The 21,324-nt window shown below is 46.6% G+C and overlaps 1 protein-coding gene across 5 annotated transcripts in view; it reads right to left on the bottom strand.

Moving 5' to 3' along the window:
* Positions 1-1,170: 1,170 nt before the first annotated feature.
* The window catches only part of TP63 (tumor protein p63), a 151,565-nt gene continuing 131,411 nt past the window's right edge, over positions 1,171-21,324 (bottom strand). For 3 of the 5 annotated variants that reach the window (XM_068200668.1, XM_068200663.1, XM_068200666.1), the window contains 10 exons: positions 20,785-20,971; positions 18,970-19,085; positions 18,538-18,647; positions 18,155-18,291; positions 17,068-17,150; positions 15,993-16,129; positions 5,080-5,237; positions 4,040-4,184; positions 3,142-3,235; positions 1,171-1,890 (listed from right to left, as the gene is read on the bottom strand). In XM_068200668.1, the coding sequence (XP_068056769.1) occupies positions 1,594-1,890; positions 3,142-3,235; positions 4,040-4,184; positions 5,080-5,237; positions 15,993-16,129; positions 17,068-17,150; positions 18,155-18,291; positions 18,538-18,647; positions 18,970-19,085; positions 20,785-20,971 (1,464 nt within the window). In that variant the 3' untranslated portion in view covers positions 1,171-1,593. Of the gene's footprint in view, positions 1,891-3,141; positions 3,236-4,039; positions 4,185-5,079; positions 5,238-11,611; positions 11,755-15,992; positions 16,130-17,067; positions 17,151-18,154; positions 18,292-18,537; positions 18,648-18,969; positions 19,086-20,784; positions 20,972-21,324 lie in introns of those variants that run through there. The other 2 variants (XM_068200665.1, XM_068200667.1) reach the window with 2 other exon arrangements.

Raw genomic sequence — 21,324 nt, 5'->3', positions numbered from 1 at the left:
CACAAACAGCCACTGCATTGAGACAGGAATATTCAGCTGTAGTAAGGTAGGATAACAAGTCATTTAAGCTGCTTTTTTAATCCTTCCCCCGCCAAAAAAAAAAAAAAAAAAAAAAAAAAAAAAAAAAAAAAAAAAAAAGTCAGGCTTACTGTTAAAAAGACCAAGCCAACTTGAAAGCAGCTGTGCAGAGCCTTGCTCCTCAGCTTATGTTGTATTCCTTAGAGTCTCACTCAGTACTTTGGCTAATAAAAATGTGAAAACACACATTGTTGTTTGTCCACAGGACCACTGACAGTCAGAGGAAATGCCTCAGAGCACAACTATGGTAGAACGAGTAAAGAAAAAAAACCGAGAAAAATCAGTTTTTCATGTAAACATGGCTGATTGCAGTAACAGCACTCATAATTCCCAGAAATACTCTTTGTTTTAAGGCAGCTTATGGTTATTCTTCTAGTTGCTTGTCACTTAACCTATAGCAACAAACACAACAGTTTCCAACCCACTACAGATGTATTTAAAGACGAGTCTGGCTTCCTCCCACGTAATCTAGCATGGTCCAAACAAAAGGTTTTCTGAGTTTAGGATAGCTGAAGTCCTACAAACCAGAGTGCAGCTCTCACTCCTCCATTTAACTGAGGCTAGGTGGGCAAATCCTTATGCTGAACTAGCCAGGCTGCATGTGTGGCAAAGCCTAATTCTATAGCTTAAATGTCAGTAGTATCACAGCATGGTTAAAGGTCAGGCGGGGACAGAATTCAAGAGTGACCCACAGTTTTATTTACACTTCCAAGCCTGAAAGATGCCAACCAGGACATACATATGAATGTATACCCAAAACAAGGAGAGACAGCCGGCTTGGCTTTTCCAGAGAAGGCGAGGCAAAAGGAGGATGTATGAAGATACTCTAAGCGCTGGCCTGCCCAGCAAAGTGCATGTGCTGTCTCCGCTGGAGAATATTACACATGAACAGAGCACTCAGCTCCATGGGAAGAGGCTGTTTAAATGCAGCGTTCAGCAGACCGATTCCCATTTATTTTTCAGATCAACTGTCAGTTCAAGGTTGGGTTGTTTTGGGGTTTTTTGCATTTGGTTTTGTTGTTGCAGTGTGTTTGGATGCTTGTTTTTTTTTTTTTTGTTTTTTGGTTTTTTTTTTTCCCCCAGAGTTTTGGGTTTTTTTGGGGCTTTTTAGAATTTTATTTCAACCTTCCTGCTTTACAAAGTGGGATAGCTGGGTGAGAGAAACATGTTTCGGGTCAGGGCACCCACAAGGTGTGTGAGGATTCAAAAGTGAAGAAAAGAAGCCCTCTCCCCAAAGGAAAACACAAAACAAGTTGGCCTTCTCAAGAAGGTCAATGGTAGTCAAAGAAATACCACCCACCTTCCCCCTTTGCTCAGCTCTTCCCCTTGCAAGAGCTGGGGTGGAGGTTGCAGTCCAGGAGCACGACCTAGACAGCACCCAGGGCATGACCTAGCAGGAGTGAGCAAGAAGGTTCCCTCTGCCCTCCGTCCAGGGTGCAGTACCAAGCAGAAGGAAGACAAATGAAGGGCTGAGCAGTTTGTGGCTGGGGCGGGGTGGAGGGGGGCCCGTGGGTCTCACTCCCCCTCCTCTTTGATGCGTTGCTGTTTGTTGCGCCGGGCATCCATGTCGAAGTTGAAGTCGTTCCACTCGTCACGGGGCGGGAAGGAGATGGTTTGGCGCAGCGTGAAGCGCACGGCATCGATGACCCGCTCCCCGCGCGTCTCGCTCGAGCCCACGCTCACCGTGGAGGCGCCGCTGGGGGTGCGCAGCAGGTGGGGAGGGGAGGAGAAGTCATGGAGCTGCCGGTGGTCCAGGATGCCCTTCCAGATGGCATGGCGGAACTGCTCTGGGATCTTGAGGCTCACCAGATCCTGCAAGGCAAAGTGCAGGGCTTAGCAGGGGAATCCCGGGGCAAGCTGGGCTTCAGGCGTGAACACAGCCTCTGGGCCACCAAGAGCCACCAAAGCTGCTAAAACCCAGGTGGCCACGATGCGCAGCAGAAGACAAACCACTGCTCCTGGAACTGGTGGTTCACTCTAGAGCAGGCATGTGTGGCCACAAGGCAGCAACGGCCAGTTCTGGAGGCACAAAGTCTATTTTTAAGTCGCACAAAACACTTTTTCATGCATAAGATGTGGTGATTTAAAGCTAGAAGCTTAACTGGTCTGCAAGGCCTCCAAGACAACCTCAGGGAGATCTGCTGGCTGTCAGTGGTGGGGGATGCTGGGCTGCTGAAGGTCAATGGCCTTGAAAATTTCCATGTTAATTACAAAGCCTGCGAAAGGATTTTAGAATCCAAGCCTGAGCTCTAGTATCCAGAGCTCTGAGTGTGACTCTGCAGGAACTGCCTTAATTACTTTAACATAACAAAATTTAGTAACAGACACATAGCCTTAGAAAACCTGTACTTTAAGGCCCCATAATTTCTGGTGCAAAACCTGAGGGTTGCATTACCTAAACTCTGGGATACACGGTATCAGCTTCTGAAAATATTAGCAACCAACTTCAGTTAATTTGGGTCAGCTTTTCTAATTAGAGCAGCAGCAGAAGGAAGACATCCCATTCTAGGGAGAAAAAGCACCACAGTCTCCCAAAGTCTTGGGGGAAAAAAACAGGACAGCCAGCTCAGAAGAGAGCAATGGCCCTGGAAAGGAAGCAGCAACCCTGCAGCAAAAGCCATGCAAGAGTAAAAAAGTGAAAACAACAAACAGGGATGAGATGCCAGTGGCAAGGGAAGACGATTAAGGTAAGGCCAGAAAACAGAGGCAGGGAGGGAAAATTGCAGACCACTTCTGGAGAGCCTACTTGTCTGCAGGCGAGTGAGGTGTAAACTGAAACCGAGCCTTGCAGAATTAACAGGCGCGTGGGCTGGGGCCACTTCAGGGGCTCAGACAGACAGAGCTGGGCAAGGGGAGACACTCTTTCTCTGTGCCAGGCAAGGCAGTTACAGTGCTGGCCCCAAGTCCAGCCTCTCTTCACCTCACAACAGCTCTACTCTATGCCCAACAGCCTTAAATCAAACTAATAATGTGAAAATAGAAGTATACTCAGTCTGGATTTCTGACCTGTTCCTAAAGCAGGGCCAAGAGCGCAAACAAAGGAAATGGTGAGGAGTTACTTACATCCATGGAGTAATGCTCAATCTGATAGATGGTGGTCAGCCCCTGGGTCGTGAAATAATCCACACAGGATGAGCAGCCCAACCTCGCTAAGAAGCTGCAGAGGAGGAAGGAAGGAAGGAGAGAGAAAATAGGATCACCCTGGCTGCAACAGCCCAAACCACAGAAAAACCAAACACTCAGCCAATCTGCAGCAACAGGAAACAAAGCTTTCACCCTTGGCTTGACCTCCTCCAAGACATCCCAGGCCAGCAAGCCACATCGCTGCCACATGAAACAAACGAGGGAGTCCTTCAGCTCAGCACCCAGCAGACAGCCCTCATGGCAGCATCTTGCCTAAGTCAAGAGCCAGTGCTGCACAGCCTGGGTCTTGAGGCAGGAGGGCTCACACAGACCCTCCTGCCAGGTCACATCACCCAGAATGTGGCTGAGCCCACAGCAGCCTGGTGCATGCACAGAGGGCTTTAGCAAGGCATGGGGTCCAGGCTCAGACACATCATGCACTGCCAGTCAGCACATTCTTCCCTAAGTGTAAAGGATTCCTCATTTATGGGCAGCATCTTTCAACTGGTTTGACCTCACAAAGGGCACAGGGGCTTCTGATCCCAGCCATGGCTTGTCAAGGGGGCAGAGGGGGGAAAAAAAGAAAAACAAGAAATGTTTGCAAGACAGCCTGGCACCCTTAAACTCCACCAGTCCAACAGATGCTGCATCCCTCAGCTTTCTAGCAGTCCTAACATCCCTGTTTCTCTCATCTGCTCAGAGGTGGGGATTTGAGGCTCGGTGGCCAGAGGGTGCCAGCCTCAGGACAGCCAAGAGCCCAGTGGGATCCATTGCTCCAGACCCAAGGGCTCTGCTGCCTTCGTGTGGGCAGTGTGCTGGGCAGCCTGCTCCCGCTCACCTGACGATGCTGCAGTCTGAGGGGTATGGAGGAGGGGGAGTGCAGTGGGACGTTGAAGGCATGGAGAGGGGAGGAGGCAGCGCCTGCGTGGGGCTGAGGCCATTCATGTCACCGGTCATGGCCATGTGGGTGCCCATCATGGGAACTGGAGGAGAGAAGAAGGAGGAGCACATTGTTACCCAGGCATGCCCAGACCCTGGCTTTGCCCCCAGCACAGTACCCAAGGACAGCACCCACAGCTGAAGCAGCCTGAAATCCCCTGTAAAACCCTGCACAGGGCAAGCTCATGAGAAGTTTCAGGCAGGGCCAAGGACCAGATGACAGAGAGTCCTTCTGGAGCTCTCCCCTCACAGGAGAAAGTGCCACTGTCACGTCACCTTCCCTCCCAGACAGGCTGGATAGAAAGCCTGGCTTGCCCTGCCATAGGAGAGGAGCAGGACAGAGCCAGCAGAGTAACCTAATACAGCAACCAAACAGCTTTGTTTTCAGAGACAGCAAGAGCACCAGAAGGGGCTCAGCAACAGGTGTGGGCAAGAGTCCAGCTGTTTTGAAATAAATTAAAAAACAAAACACCAACCAAAAAAGCCTCAACAAAACTCAGCCCCAGAACCATTTCTGGCATCCTGGATTTACAGGGTTGCTGAGCACACAGCAGCAGCCAGGAGGAACAGAACTGTGAGATGTTTCCTTAAAAATTAAGAATTGTCTTAATTGAACTGAGGGAAAAAAATGCTGCCAACGTTTGCATCTCCTCTGCTGGGAAAGGAAGAAGAAACAAGTCTCGAAAGCCAGAGGACAGTGCAGCCGGCTAGATCTGCAGCAAGCAGCAGCTCTGATCACCCTGTGAGGCTCTGAGCAAGATGCTGAAGCCTTGCCCCATGGCACACCAGCGAGCAATATTTATTTGGCTCTGTAGGTTTACACAGAATTACTCCAGGCTCTCCAGCTTAACACTAGCCATGTGGAGATGCCAAATTTCCTTGTCCAGACTAGCAGGGAGCACGCAGGCAACACGAGAAGAAGGAATAAGAGTTTCTTACTGTTGGTTCCCATGCTGTCGGGGATGGTGGTTGGGGTCAGGGCGTTGCGCTGCTGGGGGTTGATGAGCTGGCTGACCGAGGGCAGCTTGTTCATGCTGTTCATTTTGCTGAGTGGTGGAGAGTTGGAGCCATAGGAGGACTGCGACTGCATGGAGGTCCTGCAAACCAAGGAGATGTTAGGACAGGGATCACAGCAGCTGGTTGTTGAGAGTGTGCACCCAAGGGGCTACCTGGCCAGTGAAATCACTGATACCATAGGATCATCACAGGTAAAGATCCTTGGAGAATGAGTCAACAAGAAATAAGAGGTTTCCCAGATATTTTCAGCACTTTAAAAAAGTGAAATACCAAAAAAAGGAAAGCTTAGTTTTTGGTTGAAACTTTTTTATTTAAGGAGAAGTGTCTATGCAAGTTTTTAAGTTGAAAAGAATATATGGAATGCCAGCAAACATGTGCCAAGATTTGAAGAGTATTTTTAAGTTAAACTCTCCTTGTAGTCAAGAACTTTTTCATAGGAACAAGAATTGAGGAAACCATCTCAAACGCCCTTGAAACCTGACTGCAGAAAGTGTTTTCAGATTGGGTCATGCCTACCACCTTGTTTTTTCCAAAATTCCTAGTTATAACAGCCAGAGGCTTCTTGCTCAAGGCAGACTCCATGCATCTTAGGGACCACTACTGAGATGGTCAGAGCTGCCTGGGATGCCAACAGGCAGCTTTTGCTGGTGTTAAGGCAAACCTGGTATCCAAACCCTCTAGGCTGTTTGCAAAGATGATCAGGTTCCTGCTACCACCTGACAACAGCACTAGCCTCCCACAAGTCCATTCAGCCCCAAACTCCACCCAGCATATTCATGGAGTGGGCCAGAGAGGCTTGCCAGAGCTCCCCGCTGCCCAGCCCTGAGGGTCCCAGCTGCAATCCTGCCATGTGAGTGATCCAGACTGCCAAGACTGGGCTGATTCTGAACAGCAGCCCAGCTCCCTGATCGAGTTACGGCTGTGGCATCCCATCTGGAGTGGGGTCTTATGTGGGACACGCAGAAAATTATCATTAAAGCTGGTCCAACAGCACAACTGGCATAGCACTGCCATGCCACAAGGGAGCAGGTTTATCTCTCTCTGACACCAGGGGCATTTGTAGGACTGGGCAAAGGTTTGGGAAATATGTCTGCTTCCCAGGCACAAGTACCCTCAGGCTGTGGTCACCCTGCAGAGCAGAGGTCGAGGTCACCCAGCTTGCCACAGAGCCCAGCACTCCTATCACACTGACCCCATGGTGAATGTCCAAGGGCACATTCTCATCTTATTTCCCACTGGGAAACTTGTTCCCATCTGGGTATAACTGGTTACACCAATTCCTGGGAACTGGCTTTTCTTCTATGCAAATAAAATAATTATTACTCCAAATAAGCAAAGTGTAAAAGGAAAGAAAAGGCTTATTCCTAGACAATTTATTAAAACCTTCAGCATTCAAGGTCAAGTTCCATACAATTATATTGTCTCCAGCTTCCTGCACTTTCAAGACTTGCAGTGTTGGGTGGAGAAAACATCTATGCTAACAGGCTAGAGTATCTAAGGCCCTGAAGAAATGTTACCTAATTACACAATTACAGGAGGTACAGAAGGGTGTGAACTGTCCTTTGGCAGTGAAGATGCAGGACAAGATCCAGCAAACTTCACAGACTCAAGGAAGTGGAAAGCACAAGAAGCTTCACAAATTAATATTAACAATGGCAGCAGCTCCCAAGGGGAAGTGAAACCGAGCCATGAAGTTCAGACCTAACTTTTCAGAGTGAAGGGAAAGATTTCGATCTGACATTTCAATTCCCCAATTATGAAAGTTGAGGCCAGCCATGAAATTCAAGTCAAGTTGACACCGCCCTTAGCCTAAAACGCTTCTGGATTTAGGACCAGTGAGTATTTCTTCATGGGTTTAGGCACTTATCTTAACTAAGCTTCAGCTGAAATTAATACACACCTGAAGAGTCTCTTACAGCAAAATCTGCATGATCTGCAAGGTCATGAAGAGGTCAGTGAACACAGCAAAATTCCAACTCAAATCAACAAAGGCTTCCCAAAGGACAGAGTTGCACTCTTTGAGGTCAGCAGTGGGCCTATCTTTGCCCTCTCCACCACCAAAGCTAATTATGAGACTACAAAATACTTTGGGGGTAAAAGAAAAACAAAAAGCAATCAAACACAAGCCAGCCCAAAACTTTAGAAAACACTTCAGAAAACAAAGGCATACTTTAGCATATAGCTTAGGGACTCCATGCTTATCTCATTCACACTCCTAAGAGTCAAGGTTAACATCATCAAGTTCAAGGGAATAAAACAAAACAAAAGCATTTTTCTTTGTACCCACACTAGTTTCAACTAAGCTATTCCATCACATGAGAAGATGTTTAAAAGGCCGACAGAAAGCCATCTAGCCAAAGAGAAGTCTCAAGATAAACCAAAATGCAAAATTTTATTGAAAATTAATGTCACACATCAATATAGCAAGAGCCTTAGAAACACAAGAAAATGGTTTTGGTATTAAGCACAAGGACTACATGGTGTTTGAGGACCCATTTAAAATATATTGCTTGTTTTCCTCGATTTTTAAAAACAGATATAAGAATGTCATGCACGGTGATTTTCATTAAAATTTTACTTACTGAGTCTCAAGAAAGATTAGAAGTCAGAGCATTAACATTTCTTTGATATCAATGCCAATGAAATGCATTTTAATATCAAGGTATAAGGACTTCAATTAAGAGACTATTATAATTCTTGGAACAGTCTGATACAAAAGGCACTGAGTCACATTCTGCAACTGAGTTTTCTCTCTTCAAGAGGCTATGTAATTATTTAGCAAATAACATTTGTAGTTATGCAAGCTCATATGAGGGCAATCAGTCTTTCATGCTTCAAGGCATATACCGATCATCTCAAGAGGTCAGGAAGGAACTTTCTTGTCCCATATATGAACAAAGTTCAGTTCAGTCTCATATAACTCTACATTTTCCCAGCTCACTGGATACCAGCCCTTCACCAGAGGCAGCAAACTGCTGGGACTGACCAATTACCTGACTGAGCAGACCAGAGTCCTTGTTGGCTAGAGGAGCACACAGCCATGTAAAGCAACCTTAAATGACATCAAAGGTTCATTAAATGCAATTGGGCAGATCAGGCTCAGAGTTTAAGATTCCACCCAAGCCCCTGTGCCTGCAGTTTGCTGTCCCTGCAGACCCAGAGCCAGTCAGTGCAGAGACAGACAAGTAGAATCAGAGCTGTCCAGTTCTGTGTCTGCCCTCTCTTTCAGCAGCCACACCAAGGATCACATCCCAGGTTCACACAAGGCCAGCGTGCTCACGGACAACAGTCTTGAAAGCAAGGCTTCCCACAGGGCTGTGTAGCACTGGGGTGTCACTGATGTAGTCCACTAATGGCACCCAAGTGACACACGTGCTCAGTTTCAATCATCTGCTTTGAAGGCCCATGAAGCAGTAGGACACTGAAAAGCAGAGTGATGCCTTTACTCCCCCCATCCCAAACTGCTTCTATTCTAAAGCAAACAACAGTGCATCTTTTCAGTCACTCCAGTGGTTTGAAGGCTTGGTACCTTACTGGGAGCATGGAAAGGAGGAGCTCCAGTAGTTACTGGGCAGACAGGAGCTACAGCACAGGGCCAGGGGTGGAAAAATAATAACTCCCCTTAGATTTCAAGCACAGGAATTTCTCAAGGCAGGCCATGAATGCAATCTGCTCTTCAGGGAATAGAGCTGTAATAAAGGGAGTGGATATATATCAAGCAGCTGACATAGACTGATATAACCTGAGTACCTGATAAGGCTCAATTAGCCCACTTGGTTATTCCTTGAAAGGAAAGGGCTTATTTTCCTGAAGACACAGAGATAGCAAAGAAGCAATGAAAAGATATCTGGGATAAAGTTTTCACTTCACCTGCAGAGGACAGACTACAAAGCAACTCAAATTGCTTTCAGCTCCAGGTATTTGATAAAAGAAAAAAAGAATAGCACCTTCTAATATAACCACCTAGTAGTTGGAAAGCAAATCAAGTCACCACTAAGATCAGCATCACAATCATCATCCTCTTGTAGCCAAGTGGGACAAATCAGAACAGCATTCCAGAAAACAACAGGATCTAAATAATTTACATTCTTGGTTAGTGGAAGTCTGAGATGTTGTATTGCCCATTACAGTACAAGGCATTTCCTAGAGGCCACACCAAATGATGAACTGAAATCTTCCAGTGCAGGCTGTGGATGCCTCCTCAAACTTGCTGGTGAACAGGTCCAGGAGCAGTGCTCTAAATACAGATCAGTATTTTCCTGTCCCAGTACTTCCATATTGCCATCCAGAAGCAGAAAATGCAAAAATCTAGGAATAAACCTTCAATGGAAGAACAGAAAACAGTACCAAACATAATCCTATGTCTGGGCTGCATTTACAGTTCAGGTTCCCACCTCTCACAGGGAAAGGTATCATATTGCCTTTCTTTTCCCAAATAAAAAGGCACAGAACAATAGTGACCTGCTTTGTGATCTCAAAGAACTTCCTGGAATTTCCAGGCAAGGTAACAAGGCACTTGATTTTGATTACCTTTACACAAGGAACGACTGTAGAGCTACAACTGTATGAAATAGGCACTGCTAGTGCTTAATTAGCTGTTATTTATATACTTAACCCCAGTTTTGGGGGCTCTTTTCTATCAGCCCTCCTCCACACTGCTATGGTAGAGCAGGTCTTGCTAAGACATTGGAGACAGCCAGAGATGGAGTATGGCTCCGAAAGGGGATGTCAGTCATCACCTGCTCAGATCCCTGCTCTGCTGCCTAGAAGCAGATGATGTGATGGTCAGAGATAAGAGTCTTCTCCAAACGCATCAGGCTTTTTTTCCTTGGTGGGTGGCCAGGCGGCCTGCTCTGCATTTGGGAGGCACCTTCTCTTCACATTGCCTAACCTCAAGTTTGTCAGAGCTGTGTCTGCCCCAAATAAATCCAGCAGACTGCACTGCAGGGCACACAGGTCCCCAGCACGATTTATACAGCCTCTTGAGTTTCTCAGGAGCTGCTGACCACTGGCATTTGCAACCAAGCTCTGCTCCCCAGCCACTGTTCCTGGTGTACCTTCAGTAACTTCCTCACATTTCTATGTCTTGCTGCTGTGAAGACTGGAGGGCTCCTCAGAAGCTATGCCTGAGAGTGTGCGTTGAAGAACCCTTCTCTCCCAGCATCAGGGGCTGCTCTTCATGTAAAGATGTTTGAGCACCTCTCAGTGGGCTAAATGTCCACCCTCTAATTCCTCCTCCCTCAATGGAAGTATCCACATCCAGATTGCTCCTCTTTTGTAAACTCTGGGCTTGGCACAGACCCCTCCTAGCCAAGCCCTATATGAATGGCTTTCAGAGACAGAGTTTAATAAAAGCAGTGTGAGAATTTACAAGTCCTTGCTGAGAAAAAGTCTTCTGTGCAGGGATTGCTAAACCCAGAAGCACTTCAGACACAATTAGCAAGACCCTCTGCTTGCAGGATTAATAGGCAAGGTGGACAGGGCCTGAGGCCACTTGGCTGAGCCAACTGCAAAGTGTGATGACTCTGCTTTCCTTTGAACTATGAGGCTTGGAGAGATGGGGGCAAAAGATAGTAGGGTTGATGGAAATGCTCAGGCAACATCTAAACTGAACATCTGTAAGGAAAGGGGCTAGCTCCAACCCCTTTTCACAGCTAGGGAGTTTTGGACATTCTACCCTTTATACCCTGTGCTGCAAAGGGACAGGGACACTGGGCACACAAAGATATCATTACAACTCTACCATACATTCAATTTGTGCAGTTCAGCCCACCACTTGGATCAAGCCCACTGAGTCAGGAGGAACTCCCTAAGCTCAGTAAAGCTGGATCAATGTCAGCAGAGCTGGTGCAAAGTCAAAGTCACACAGCCTTCCTTACAATTTTGATGTACTTTACATCAGACCCTTTAAGGTTGGAAATAAGTGGAAACAACTCATGATGCCAAAGTCGAGGGCTTTTCTGCAGGAAAAAAAAAGGTTTCTTAGCAGTGCCACTTCATATAATTATTACCTCTCCCTGCCCAGAAGTACAAATACATCAGCTACTTATACTAGTGCATGACCAGCACTGAAGCAGGCCAAATTGACTATCACAGACCATTTAAACACATATCCTCTGCTTCCATCCCCCCAGTCCATGGACACATTTTTTAACTTAAACAAGACAAAAACCATTTTAAAATTGAGACCTGCTCAGAGAAACTCTGCTGAGTTCTACAAATACAGAAGAAGAAAGAGTATTAACACATTAAAAAAAAAACAGGGGAAAAAAAGTTACACCAAGACAGACAACATCATGGTTCCTGACCTCACAATGCTATTGGCTACAGCTAAGAGGTCTGTAGAAGTGTCTGTTGTTTTTGAAAAGTTTGAGTCCCTTCAGAAGTTTACTCTCACTATTCACTCTGCTGCTATCAGGCTGTGTATTTGCCCCACTGTTCCTAGTCCTGCCAGCTGGGCAAAGTGGCCCTGCCAGCCTGGTTTATGGATATACTGATGGGCTTGGGGGGCTGGAATGTTTTAGGATGGCATCGGTCTGTTTGGGAGGGTCTCTCCTTGAGTCCATGAGTTCACTCCTGAAGCAGGCCGAAAGGAGACTGTAAAGAAGGAACCAGAGAAAAGAAAAATATGAATGTACAGGACCCTTTGTCAGCCACCACGAGAGAAACAGTTACTTTCCACCTTCATGATCACAGTATGGGCTTTCAAAGAGGGAAAAAGCAGATGTCTTAGCACCTACAGTGAGGGTATGTAACAGGGAGATTTTAGGAAGCTGGAAAGCCCCAGGCACAAGCAAGTGCTTGGCAAGGAAGGGAAAACAACCAGTTGATAGAGAAATCTGATGCTGTCCTAGTCTCATGGGTACAAATAAGGCCCTGATTATGTTTCCAGTGACAAATCCAAGAGGAATAAAAGCACTCAACAAAGAGGAAAAGGAGTAGCAGCTTTCATTGAGTCTACTTCTAACTACAAGCACTTCAAAACCAGAAGCTGGTGCTAGAGAGGGAGAACAGTGCCTCTTGGCCATACTGATTACAGCTCAATTATTCTCCTTTGAAAAGCTGAGGGGTCCCTGGGGCCACCAGCTGATGCAGAGGGCACTGTATCCTCAGAGCCCATAGAGCACTTCTACCTGGCTCCTTTCGCCTTGGCCATGCTGTAGTGAGAACACTATCCAGGTGCCTGGAGTTCACATGCAAGCACAGCACTACAAAACCAAACCAAATCATGCAAAAATCCACTGTTAGCTTTCACACCAAAAGGGAGATTAACGAGGGGAAGGTACAAAGAATGCCTTCCCCACCAGCCCCCTTCCCACAACAGCAAGCAGTGGGATCCTCGCAGCTCAGCTGGAGCACTCCAGGCATGGATAGCTCAGTTCTGTCACAGCTCACTAATGAGGTTAATTCCTTCTCATTTGGATAGTGAGTTGTGCTGCTCACTAGACTGAAGGGCAGCCAGTGGGCTCATAGCTGCAGACCTGCTGATAGGAAAGAAATGTTTGCTGGGGTACAAGATCCCACTTGGATGTAAGAGCCCCCTTCTTGGCAGCCATTAGAAGACTTTGTAAAAACTCTTCAATCACAGGAGTTGGGCTTGGTGTTCCTTATGAACTTTATGTGTCTCTTTCAACTTGAAATATTCTGTGATTCTCTGCCGCAGGAAACTGAAATACAGATAGTTTTGAAAACTGCTCAGCAGAGTGAAACCCACTACATGAAAAAGTGTTTTCTAGTGAAACCCTTAAAGACTATGCAGGTAGCTCCATGGGAATATTGATGGCAAATACATTTCACAGCAGGGCAATGAGGAAATATTCCCTCCCGAGAGCATGAGCCACCTCTGATATCTCTTGCAGCAGTAATCATCTGGCAAATCTGTTTTACACAAATGGTAGCAGGCTATGAACTCTTCTAAATAAATGTGTGTGCTGCAGTTCAAGTATGGGCCCCAGGATTTGACAGTGAAAAAGGAAGAGTAGAAACTGAAAGAAAAAAACCAACAACTTCCCACCTATGATCATGAAGGTATTTGGCATAACAGTAAATAGGAGAAAACCATGCACAAAGGAGCAAGCAGAGAGAGGAGATGAGACAGAGAAATATCGTGGTCTGGCACAATGTGGAGCATTGCAGTATTTTAGTCATCTAGTGGGACAAGAATTCTGATTGCCACCAGATTTGTCCTTCCTATTCCAGAACAGTCAGAGAGCTGCATCTGCTGGCCTGTCAAATGCAATGCTGGTCTGTATGTGCATGAGAGCCATTATACAGTTGTTTTCCAAAATGACAGATTTATATTTTTAAAATTACCTTTCGCCATGATCATCTTAACCTTACTTTTCCTACTCTTCAAAAGAGATGAAGGATGTTGTAGGAGTGACAGGGAAAACTCTTTCCACATACTTAGATAGTTTTCTATGTTAACTACTGCCCCAAAAAGTAAACTGAAAAATCCAGCAGTTTCTCCACCAAGGTGTGACTCTGGAGCACATGTGGATGCTGCTCCATTTTGAGAAGGAAGAACCAAAGGCAACTTTCAAACATTCCATTCCCACAGAGCCCTGCTAGGACCCACAGCTTCCAATACATTCCACCTTGGTCAATGCATACAAGCTTTCCAGTTCCCACTTTTCACATGTGCATTGAACTAAAGGTGAACCGGGACCAAAATGTTAAAGTACACTCCTGCATACAAAATGAAAGGCCAGAACAGACTCAAAAAGGAGTCCCTGTGCTCCCGAGTTTGGCCAGTCTGACAAGGAAGCAGTGGCAAGACATCTCCCAGCAACCTGCTCACATGCAAGGCTGCTCTTATCCAAACCATTCCCTACAAAGCAGCTGCTCTCCCCATTTTCACACTGAGACCTAAAGCTCCTTTTTTGGGGTGCAATTGCATCTTAGAGTCTTTTCAGCCTAAACATCTCTTTGCCCTGAACACATTCCTTCAGATATTAAGTCACACCATGGATTACTGAGGAAAAAGCACCAAAATCAAAAGTGCACCTAAAGAGACTGTTGCCTGAATATGCATTTCAGTACAGAGGACACTGCTTGATGGCATGCTGTGGACAGAGACAACTGCAGCAGCTCTGGACAAATACTGAAAGTTATTTTTCTCCATGCTCCTGGCACCCTTTAAAGCCCTTAATCTTTCTCCCCTGCATGAGCACACTCAGCAACACAGAAAAATGAGTCTGTAACTGGACAAGTGCCAGGAGACATGCCAAAAGAAGTTCCATTAAATTAAATGGCTGAACTTCTACACGCTGGTCTTAAAGGTAATGCAAATACCAACCTCATTTGCCAGGAACCTATTCTACTGATATAGAAAGAATGAAAAAAGTAATTATGGCAAAGCCAACTGTCAGCACCAAGGGAAAGCTGTCATCTGCTGTTGTCCATTTCTGCTTACAAAACCATTTCTCAGCTGAAATGGCTGTGATTCAGGTGAAGCTTTGAAGACAAGCAGTAAAGCACACAAATGCCACAATGCCTAGGAGCTAGTAAATACAAGCTATAGTATACACAAACAGTGCAGATGAATGATAAAAGTAAATAACAATAATGAGATTTTTAAGTGCCCCAAAAAAAGAGCCCAGAGCCCCTGGATGCTCCAGACATTTTGGCAGAAGGTTTTTCTCACACCTCCACAAGACTCCAGCTGACACTAAAAACACACAGGTCGAAATGTGAACACATGCAGAGACCTGGCAGAAAGCTGTGGTATTGCAGAAGTCCTGAGACAAGGCCAAAGCACTGATATAAATCCCTACAGGCTCAAGTGGGACTTATGTGGTGCCTTGGCCTCGTGCTAACCTCTGCAGAGGAACGAGTTATACCCACAGCCTCCAGGAATGCACGAGATCCCAAGCACTGCTGCTGGCAGCCACCTACAGCCCGGGGGCTATTTTCTGTCACCCAAGACAGCAGGTGAAGCAATGCCCATGAATGACACTGCTTACTGCCCGTCTGGGAAGTCATTTTCTGCCCAAGCCTCTGACTGCAAAGCTTTGGGAACCCAGACACCTATTTGGCCTTTCTTTTCCCCATCCTCCTCACACTTACAGCATCCAGGGCAATCCCTGTTAGCTGAGTTCAGAATGGATGGAAAACTTCTCATGAGCAATGTGAAGAGTCATCTGGCAAAGGGCAGTTTTTGACAATACTTCAAAAATGTGTATAGAATCTTTTTTTGAAGTGCCCACTAGCCACAAAGGATTTTTTTTGTGTTTCAGCTTTGCTCTCGACTTTCAGCTGCCTGTTTTACAGCTGAACAACCTGAAGTATTGTTGTATCACTGAAACACCAGCCCTCCAATGCACGAGAAATGCAGTGCAGCGGGGTGCAAGCACTTGGCTGAGCTCGTGCTCACAGTCCCAGCTCTACCCACTCTTAGCAAGGTGGTCAGATGGATACCCTGGAGAAGGCACAGGAGATGGTTCCATGTTTGCTGCCATTGCCATGGAGCGATGGGAGAGCAGTGCACCCAGCCTGTGCTACCCAGCAGGGATGGGCACATGCAGCAGGTTTCTGACCACAGGCTGTCTGTCAATGGCTCTGCCTTGCTGTGCTGTGCCTTGGGCTCTGGCTGGAAGTCAAATGAGGCACTGAGCCCATCCTCATTCACCCTCTAAGGCTAAAAGTTGAAATATGTGGGATGAAAGAGTAGAGAGGGACCTTGCAAGCAGTCAGGCCGTGCGCTGGGGGAAGCTCTGTCCCATTGCTCAGCCCTCAACTGAGCACCATGTCCCTGTGAACACCTGTGCAGAAGCCTTCTGTGTCTCTCTCCTCTCTCCCCACTGCACTGACACTGCAAGCACGCTGGTACTCACTGCTTCTGGAGCAAGTGCTGGTGCTGCTGCTGCTGCTGCTGCCGGTAGGTCTCGATCGTGTGCTGGGGAAGGAACTGCATCAGCTCCAGGGACTCTTTGATCTTCAGGAGCATTTCGTACGTCTCTCGTCCCCTCACCTGGGTCACGGGAAAAGGACAGGGGGTTGGGGGGAAAGAAAAACTTTAAAGGGCTGCATTTATACACCTTATTGATAGCCACCTTAGAAAGTATTTGAGAATGTCAAGTAAACAACCAGAGCAGGATGCAAATAGTCTGTTTATACAGTATGCTCACACAATAAAAATTCTAGCTTTGTTCTAGAGGTGCAGCAAATACTGAAGAGTGATAATCTCACACTGCAGGCTGATGAACATCTTGGGGTTGTCATATGGCTCAGTGTGGATCTATGCCAGCCAAAAGCAACATTCTGATTCAACCTATTTAGACAGAAAATGTCTTTACTTGCCTCAGATGTAAGCAGATCTGGTGCTGAATATTACATGCCCTCAGAAAAGACAGCACATGAATTTGGGAGCTGGGTTTCGCTCTCCCTTCTTCTCCAAGCACAACATGATTTGTGATTTAAGCAACTCAACATGGCTCATGGGAAGGAGCTAAATGGCTAATCAGAGACATTTCTTGCCTTTTCCGAGTCTGCACTTAATACTGCATATTTCACTTCTATCACTGCATTACAATTGCAATAAACATAAAAGCCACAGAAGCATCAGTAAGACAACACCCAGTTTTCTAGAGAAATGTAATGTGCCGCAGACCCAGAAAGGAAAGAGGAGGAAACCTATTTAGATCTCAAAGATAGTGTTTCCACCAGGACAGAGAGATCCCTTGGGATATTCTCATATGCCTTGCATAAGCCATTCTTAGCACCTAGTGGAATTTTTAGTATTTTTATTTGGAATATGTATTTAAAATTTGCAGTTCATGGAGTTAAAGAAAATAAAAATTATTCTTTCACACCCCAGCCCCATTCTCAGCTCTTTCTGACATCTAGGTGAGCCTTGAGTCACCATTAGAGATATTAAACACAGGGTACATAAAAAGAGAGAGAACTCACTGGCAAGTACAAGAGCTCATCATCTGGGGAGCGTCTTTTTTTGATAGATGTCATCTGTATGCCATGAGTTCCTTGTCGAAAAGCTGGAAAAGAAACCCCAAAGGCATCCCATTAAAAAAATGAAAAGGGGTGAAGAGGGAGGGGAGGGGCACACAAAGAAAAAGGCAAATAGAGATACAAAAGAGATATGAAGTGCATGACCAGCTCAGATCTGTAGTGCTCTGAAGGGATCTCTGCCTGAGCCACTCCAGAACTGTCCTTGCAGCTCCTGGCTCCTTAAGGCAGACATGACTGCAGATGCTGGCTGGCCATGTCACTTGAGGAAACATCAGCCAAGGAGTGCTGGCAAAACCCTGGCAAATCACACTCCAAACAAGCACTGGCTCTTTACAGGAAAGTTACAGAAAGTTTTGGTATTATAAGGCTCACAAGCTGCTGGTGAAATCAGTGATCCATGAAGGTGAGACCATTGCCAGGGAGCAGAACTCGCTGAGAAAACAGAGTCCCTCTCTAGTCTGCCTGCTGTCATAACCTGTACCCTGCTGTTCCGCCTGCTGCCTTCACTGCGTACAGGGGAAACCAAAGGTGGATTTCCACATCCTGCATGTCCAGTGAGGACTTGGCTCTCTTCAGAGCACAGAGAGGCCGCTTGCCAGGGCGTCGGCAATGCACAGCAGGGTTTGTGTGCAGCCTCAGTCTACATCCCTGTGGTTGGAAGACACCTGCCACAGCAGAGAACACTGGCTAGATGAAGCAAAGAATAACAGCATGATAGCAAATAAGCAGCAAAGGTTCAAAAGGTTAGAGTTCCATACATATAATTGGAAGGCGGCAAATAAACACCCCCTCCAGTCACCACTGGCAGGGCTAATCTAACACCAGCAATGCTGCAAGGGAGCCCACACACCCAGAATGTCAAACACTGCTTTGGGAACACCAGCTCAATTTTTAGGCTGATTCACCCTGGGAGAACAGACGTCTAATGCCCCCCTGCCTGCAAGCCCATGCACAGCACCACTCTGTCCCAGTGGCACAAGCACCCGGAGACAGCCCCATCTGCCATCTGCCCAGCTCTGCAGCTACTTACGGCGCTTCGTACCATCACCATTCTTTGTGCTGTCAGACACTTGCTGCTTGCGGATGCTGTCCTCGTCTGCCTTGCGGTCTCTGCCTGGGCAAGCACAAATACGGGCTTCGAAACATCGTCGGCCCAAGACTTGCCCACTGGGAAGAGAGGTGAGGAGAAACATCAGCTGGCATCTTGGATGCAGGCGAGCAGGTCTCAGCTTCACACCACACTCTGCACCTTCCATTTCCCAGTCTAGATTTCTCAGGTGCTGGGCAACTCCCAACTGCAAAGATCTAAAAAATATCCTATAGTCCCTTGAATTAAGCTGTTCCTAAGGATGTGGATTGCTGCCCTAAGTAGGAGAGGAGCCAGAAGGGTTACACTCGTGATGCACAACTTACTCTCTGGTTTCCAGGGTCACAATGATAAGGATTGGGCGGCGGTTCATCCCTCCAACACAGCTGCTGTTGCACATGAAGTTGTACAAGACTGTGGTGAACTCAGTACCGACCTGGGTGAGACAAACGTGGAGAGGAAGAGACGGTGGATGGGAAGCTCTGCTTTTCCCAAGCTCTCCCCTTGCATTTCCCAAGCTGGGCTGCAAGTGGACCAGCATGAAATAGGCCCCCAATACAAAGCTTCCTTAAAAGAAATGAAGAATTCCTGCTCTCAAGGGATAAGGAGGGTGTTTCACAGCTCATTTCTGACAGAAAGGAAGAAGGGATTAATTGTGATGAGGATAGGGAAAGCCCAAGATCCCAACTCCTTTGACCAGTGTTACAACCCCCAACCCTTGTGTGCCAGGATAGCACCAGCTCGAGCTCACAACATACCTGCGGTGGCTCGTAGGGGACCAGCACACTCTGCCTCCCAGTGATGGGGTCTTCTACATACTGGGCATGGCTGTTCCCTTCCACTCTGATCAGGTGGCTGGGAGGTGCAATCTGTCCTGCAAAGGCAAAGAGGAAAAAAACAAGAGACTGTTCAGTGAAGTAAGGTCATGCACAGGGTGGCAAGATCTGCCATCAAGGGAGATGCACGTGGCCCCAGAGGTCCATCAGAGCACACACAGGTGCCTCTCAGCCCTTGAAGCATCCCTTCCCAAGATCCCTGCTGCCAGACACCAAAGGCAACACAGGCTTTCTCAAGCTCACTCTCGACACCTGTGGCCAAATTTGAACAAGGGCTTCCCAAGATCCCAGAAGTGAGCCAAAATGTGAACTGAATGGCAGCTCACAGCAGTTCTTCCTGCAGGTAACTCCTGCTGGATTTTCACACCAGCTGAAAGCCTTTATTTTCCTCCCTCTAATGCATTTACAAAGCAAATTCCTTCAAGTCTCAATTTCTATTCTTTTTCCCATCAATTGCCACTCCTCTTCTGCTTCCTTCCATCAGTCTTGATCCTTAAAAAAAAGATTCAAGAAGCAAAAGAACTATGCATTTAATTAATGGTCAGCTTGAAAAATCATGCTTGCTTACAGCAGCAGCAGAAGGGAACATGATCTTGGTTCCTAGGCCACTTTCCAATAATTAAAAGCTTCCTGCCTACACATTTTCTTCAGTGTTTCTACAACATATAACTAAATGCTGAGGAGAGAAGCCTGCTATGGATTCATCTCAAGAAATTGTTTTGTTTATTAGCTGTTAATATCTTACTCAAAATACAGCCTATTTCTACAGAAAAAAATATTTCAGAATAAGAATTTATAGTTTTTTTCCTTTCCTAAAACTCCATTGCTGAATGGTGTCAAACCTCAATAAATCCAGTCCTGTCAGAAAAGCACTTTTCAATATAAAAAACTGTTTTGAGGAACTGTCTCGCTCCACTCTGATTTTACACTCCCAAGTCCTTGCTTATTTCTGGAGCTTGTCTAGCTGGCTGCACTGTAACCAGCAATGGGATCCAGACTCCTAAGACATCCTGCTAACTGACACCAACTGGGTTTTTTTACAGTAGGAAATAAATAATGTATGTAGAATAAAACAGATGCTCATCTGTACTTATGTGAACTTAAATGACCAAGGCAAAATGGAGCCCAGCCCATGAGCTTGCAGAAAACCAAAGGACATTTTAAAAACAGCTGCTACTTCACTAACACGAGGAGAAGCAAGTAAAAGATTAAAACATTAATACTGAGCTGAGAGTATTACATGTAGAAGAATGTTGCCTGCAGGTGATGCCAGCACTTAGCATTACCCTGCCAGAGACAAACAGCCCCTCCGTCTTTGAGGCGTGGATTAGGGACTGGAGATGATATTGCATCCTGTTACTAGATCCCTGTCCCAGGCACATGGAAGCTCATTCCTGAGCACAAGAACAGCTGTTTCTCATTGCAGGAGCAAAAGCAGAGCAGAGAAAGGCTTGCAGAGGGGCAGCACCTGACATGGGGACAGACATCCATCCGACCTGGGCAGGCATGAGGTTTATTTCAGTGCTTTCCTCCCAAGGACGAGCATGCACAGGGACAGCTAAAGCACTGATTGCATGATCCTTCCTGCCAAGCACAGGAAATAAAAAGCTGCACAAGGTGTCACAGGGAGGTCTGTTTCCAAGGCTTGCTCTGAAGCTGCTGTCACATCCCTCAGTGGCCGCTCATCAGCCAAGCAGCCCTGCAGAGCAACTGCCAGCACAGCACTGCCCTCCTTACCCTCGTTGAACTCCCGGCTCAGCTCGTGGTTCGGGCAGCGTTTGACCACTTCAGTGACGTGTTCAGCTTTCTTGTAGACTGGCATAGCTCTGATGACAGCTCCCTGAGGCGGTGGGGTCATCACTTTGATCTGGATGGGACACGTCTTGGCGATCTGGCAGTACAGCTTTTTCAGTTCGGTGGAATACTGAATGGGGAACAGACCAAAAGAGAGTCAGAAGTTCAGCTAGGGATAAAGGCACACCAGGAACATGGAGATGGCTTTGTACACGTAACTGAGAGCACCAGCCACTGCACAGGCACTGCATTTGTTTGTACAACAGCCACGCTTCCAGAAAAGTGACAAAACCCCTAGACCTTTACCTGCTGTAAAACAGCAGAGCTTAAATCTACATCCTAGCTTCCCCAAAGGCAAAAATCTTCAGATAAAGAGCACTTCATTTACTCGAACAAATAAAGCCTTTATTTCTCTTGGGAATACGCTCCCTCTTGCAAAGGACACCCACCACCCACCTAACAAAACAGATGCTATTATTTTCA

Source organism: Anomalospiza imberbis, chromosome 10, assembly GCF_031753505.1.
Source record: "Anomalospiza imberbis isolate Cuckoo-Finch-1a 21T00152 chromosome 10, ASM3175350v1, whole genome shotgun sequence".
Classification (NCBI taxonomy): domain Eukaryota; kingdom Metazoa; phylum Chordata; class Aves; order Passeriformes; family Viduidae; genus Anomalospiza; species Anomalospiza imberbis.
Note: the sequence above shows the minus strand (reverse complement) of the source record. Positions and strands in the feature narration are given on the sequence as shown.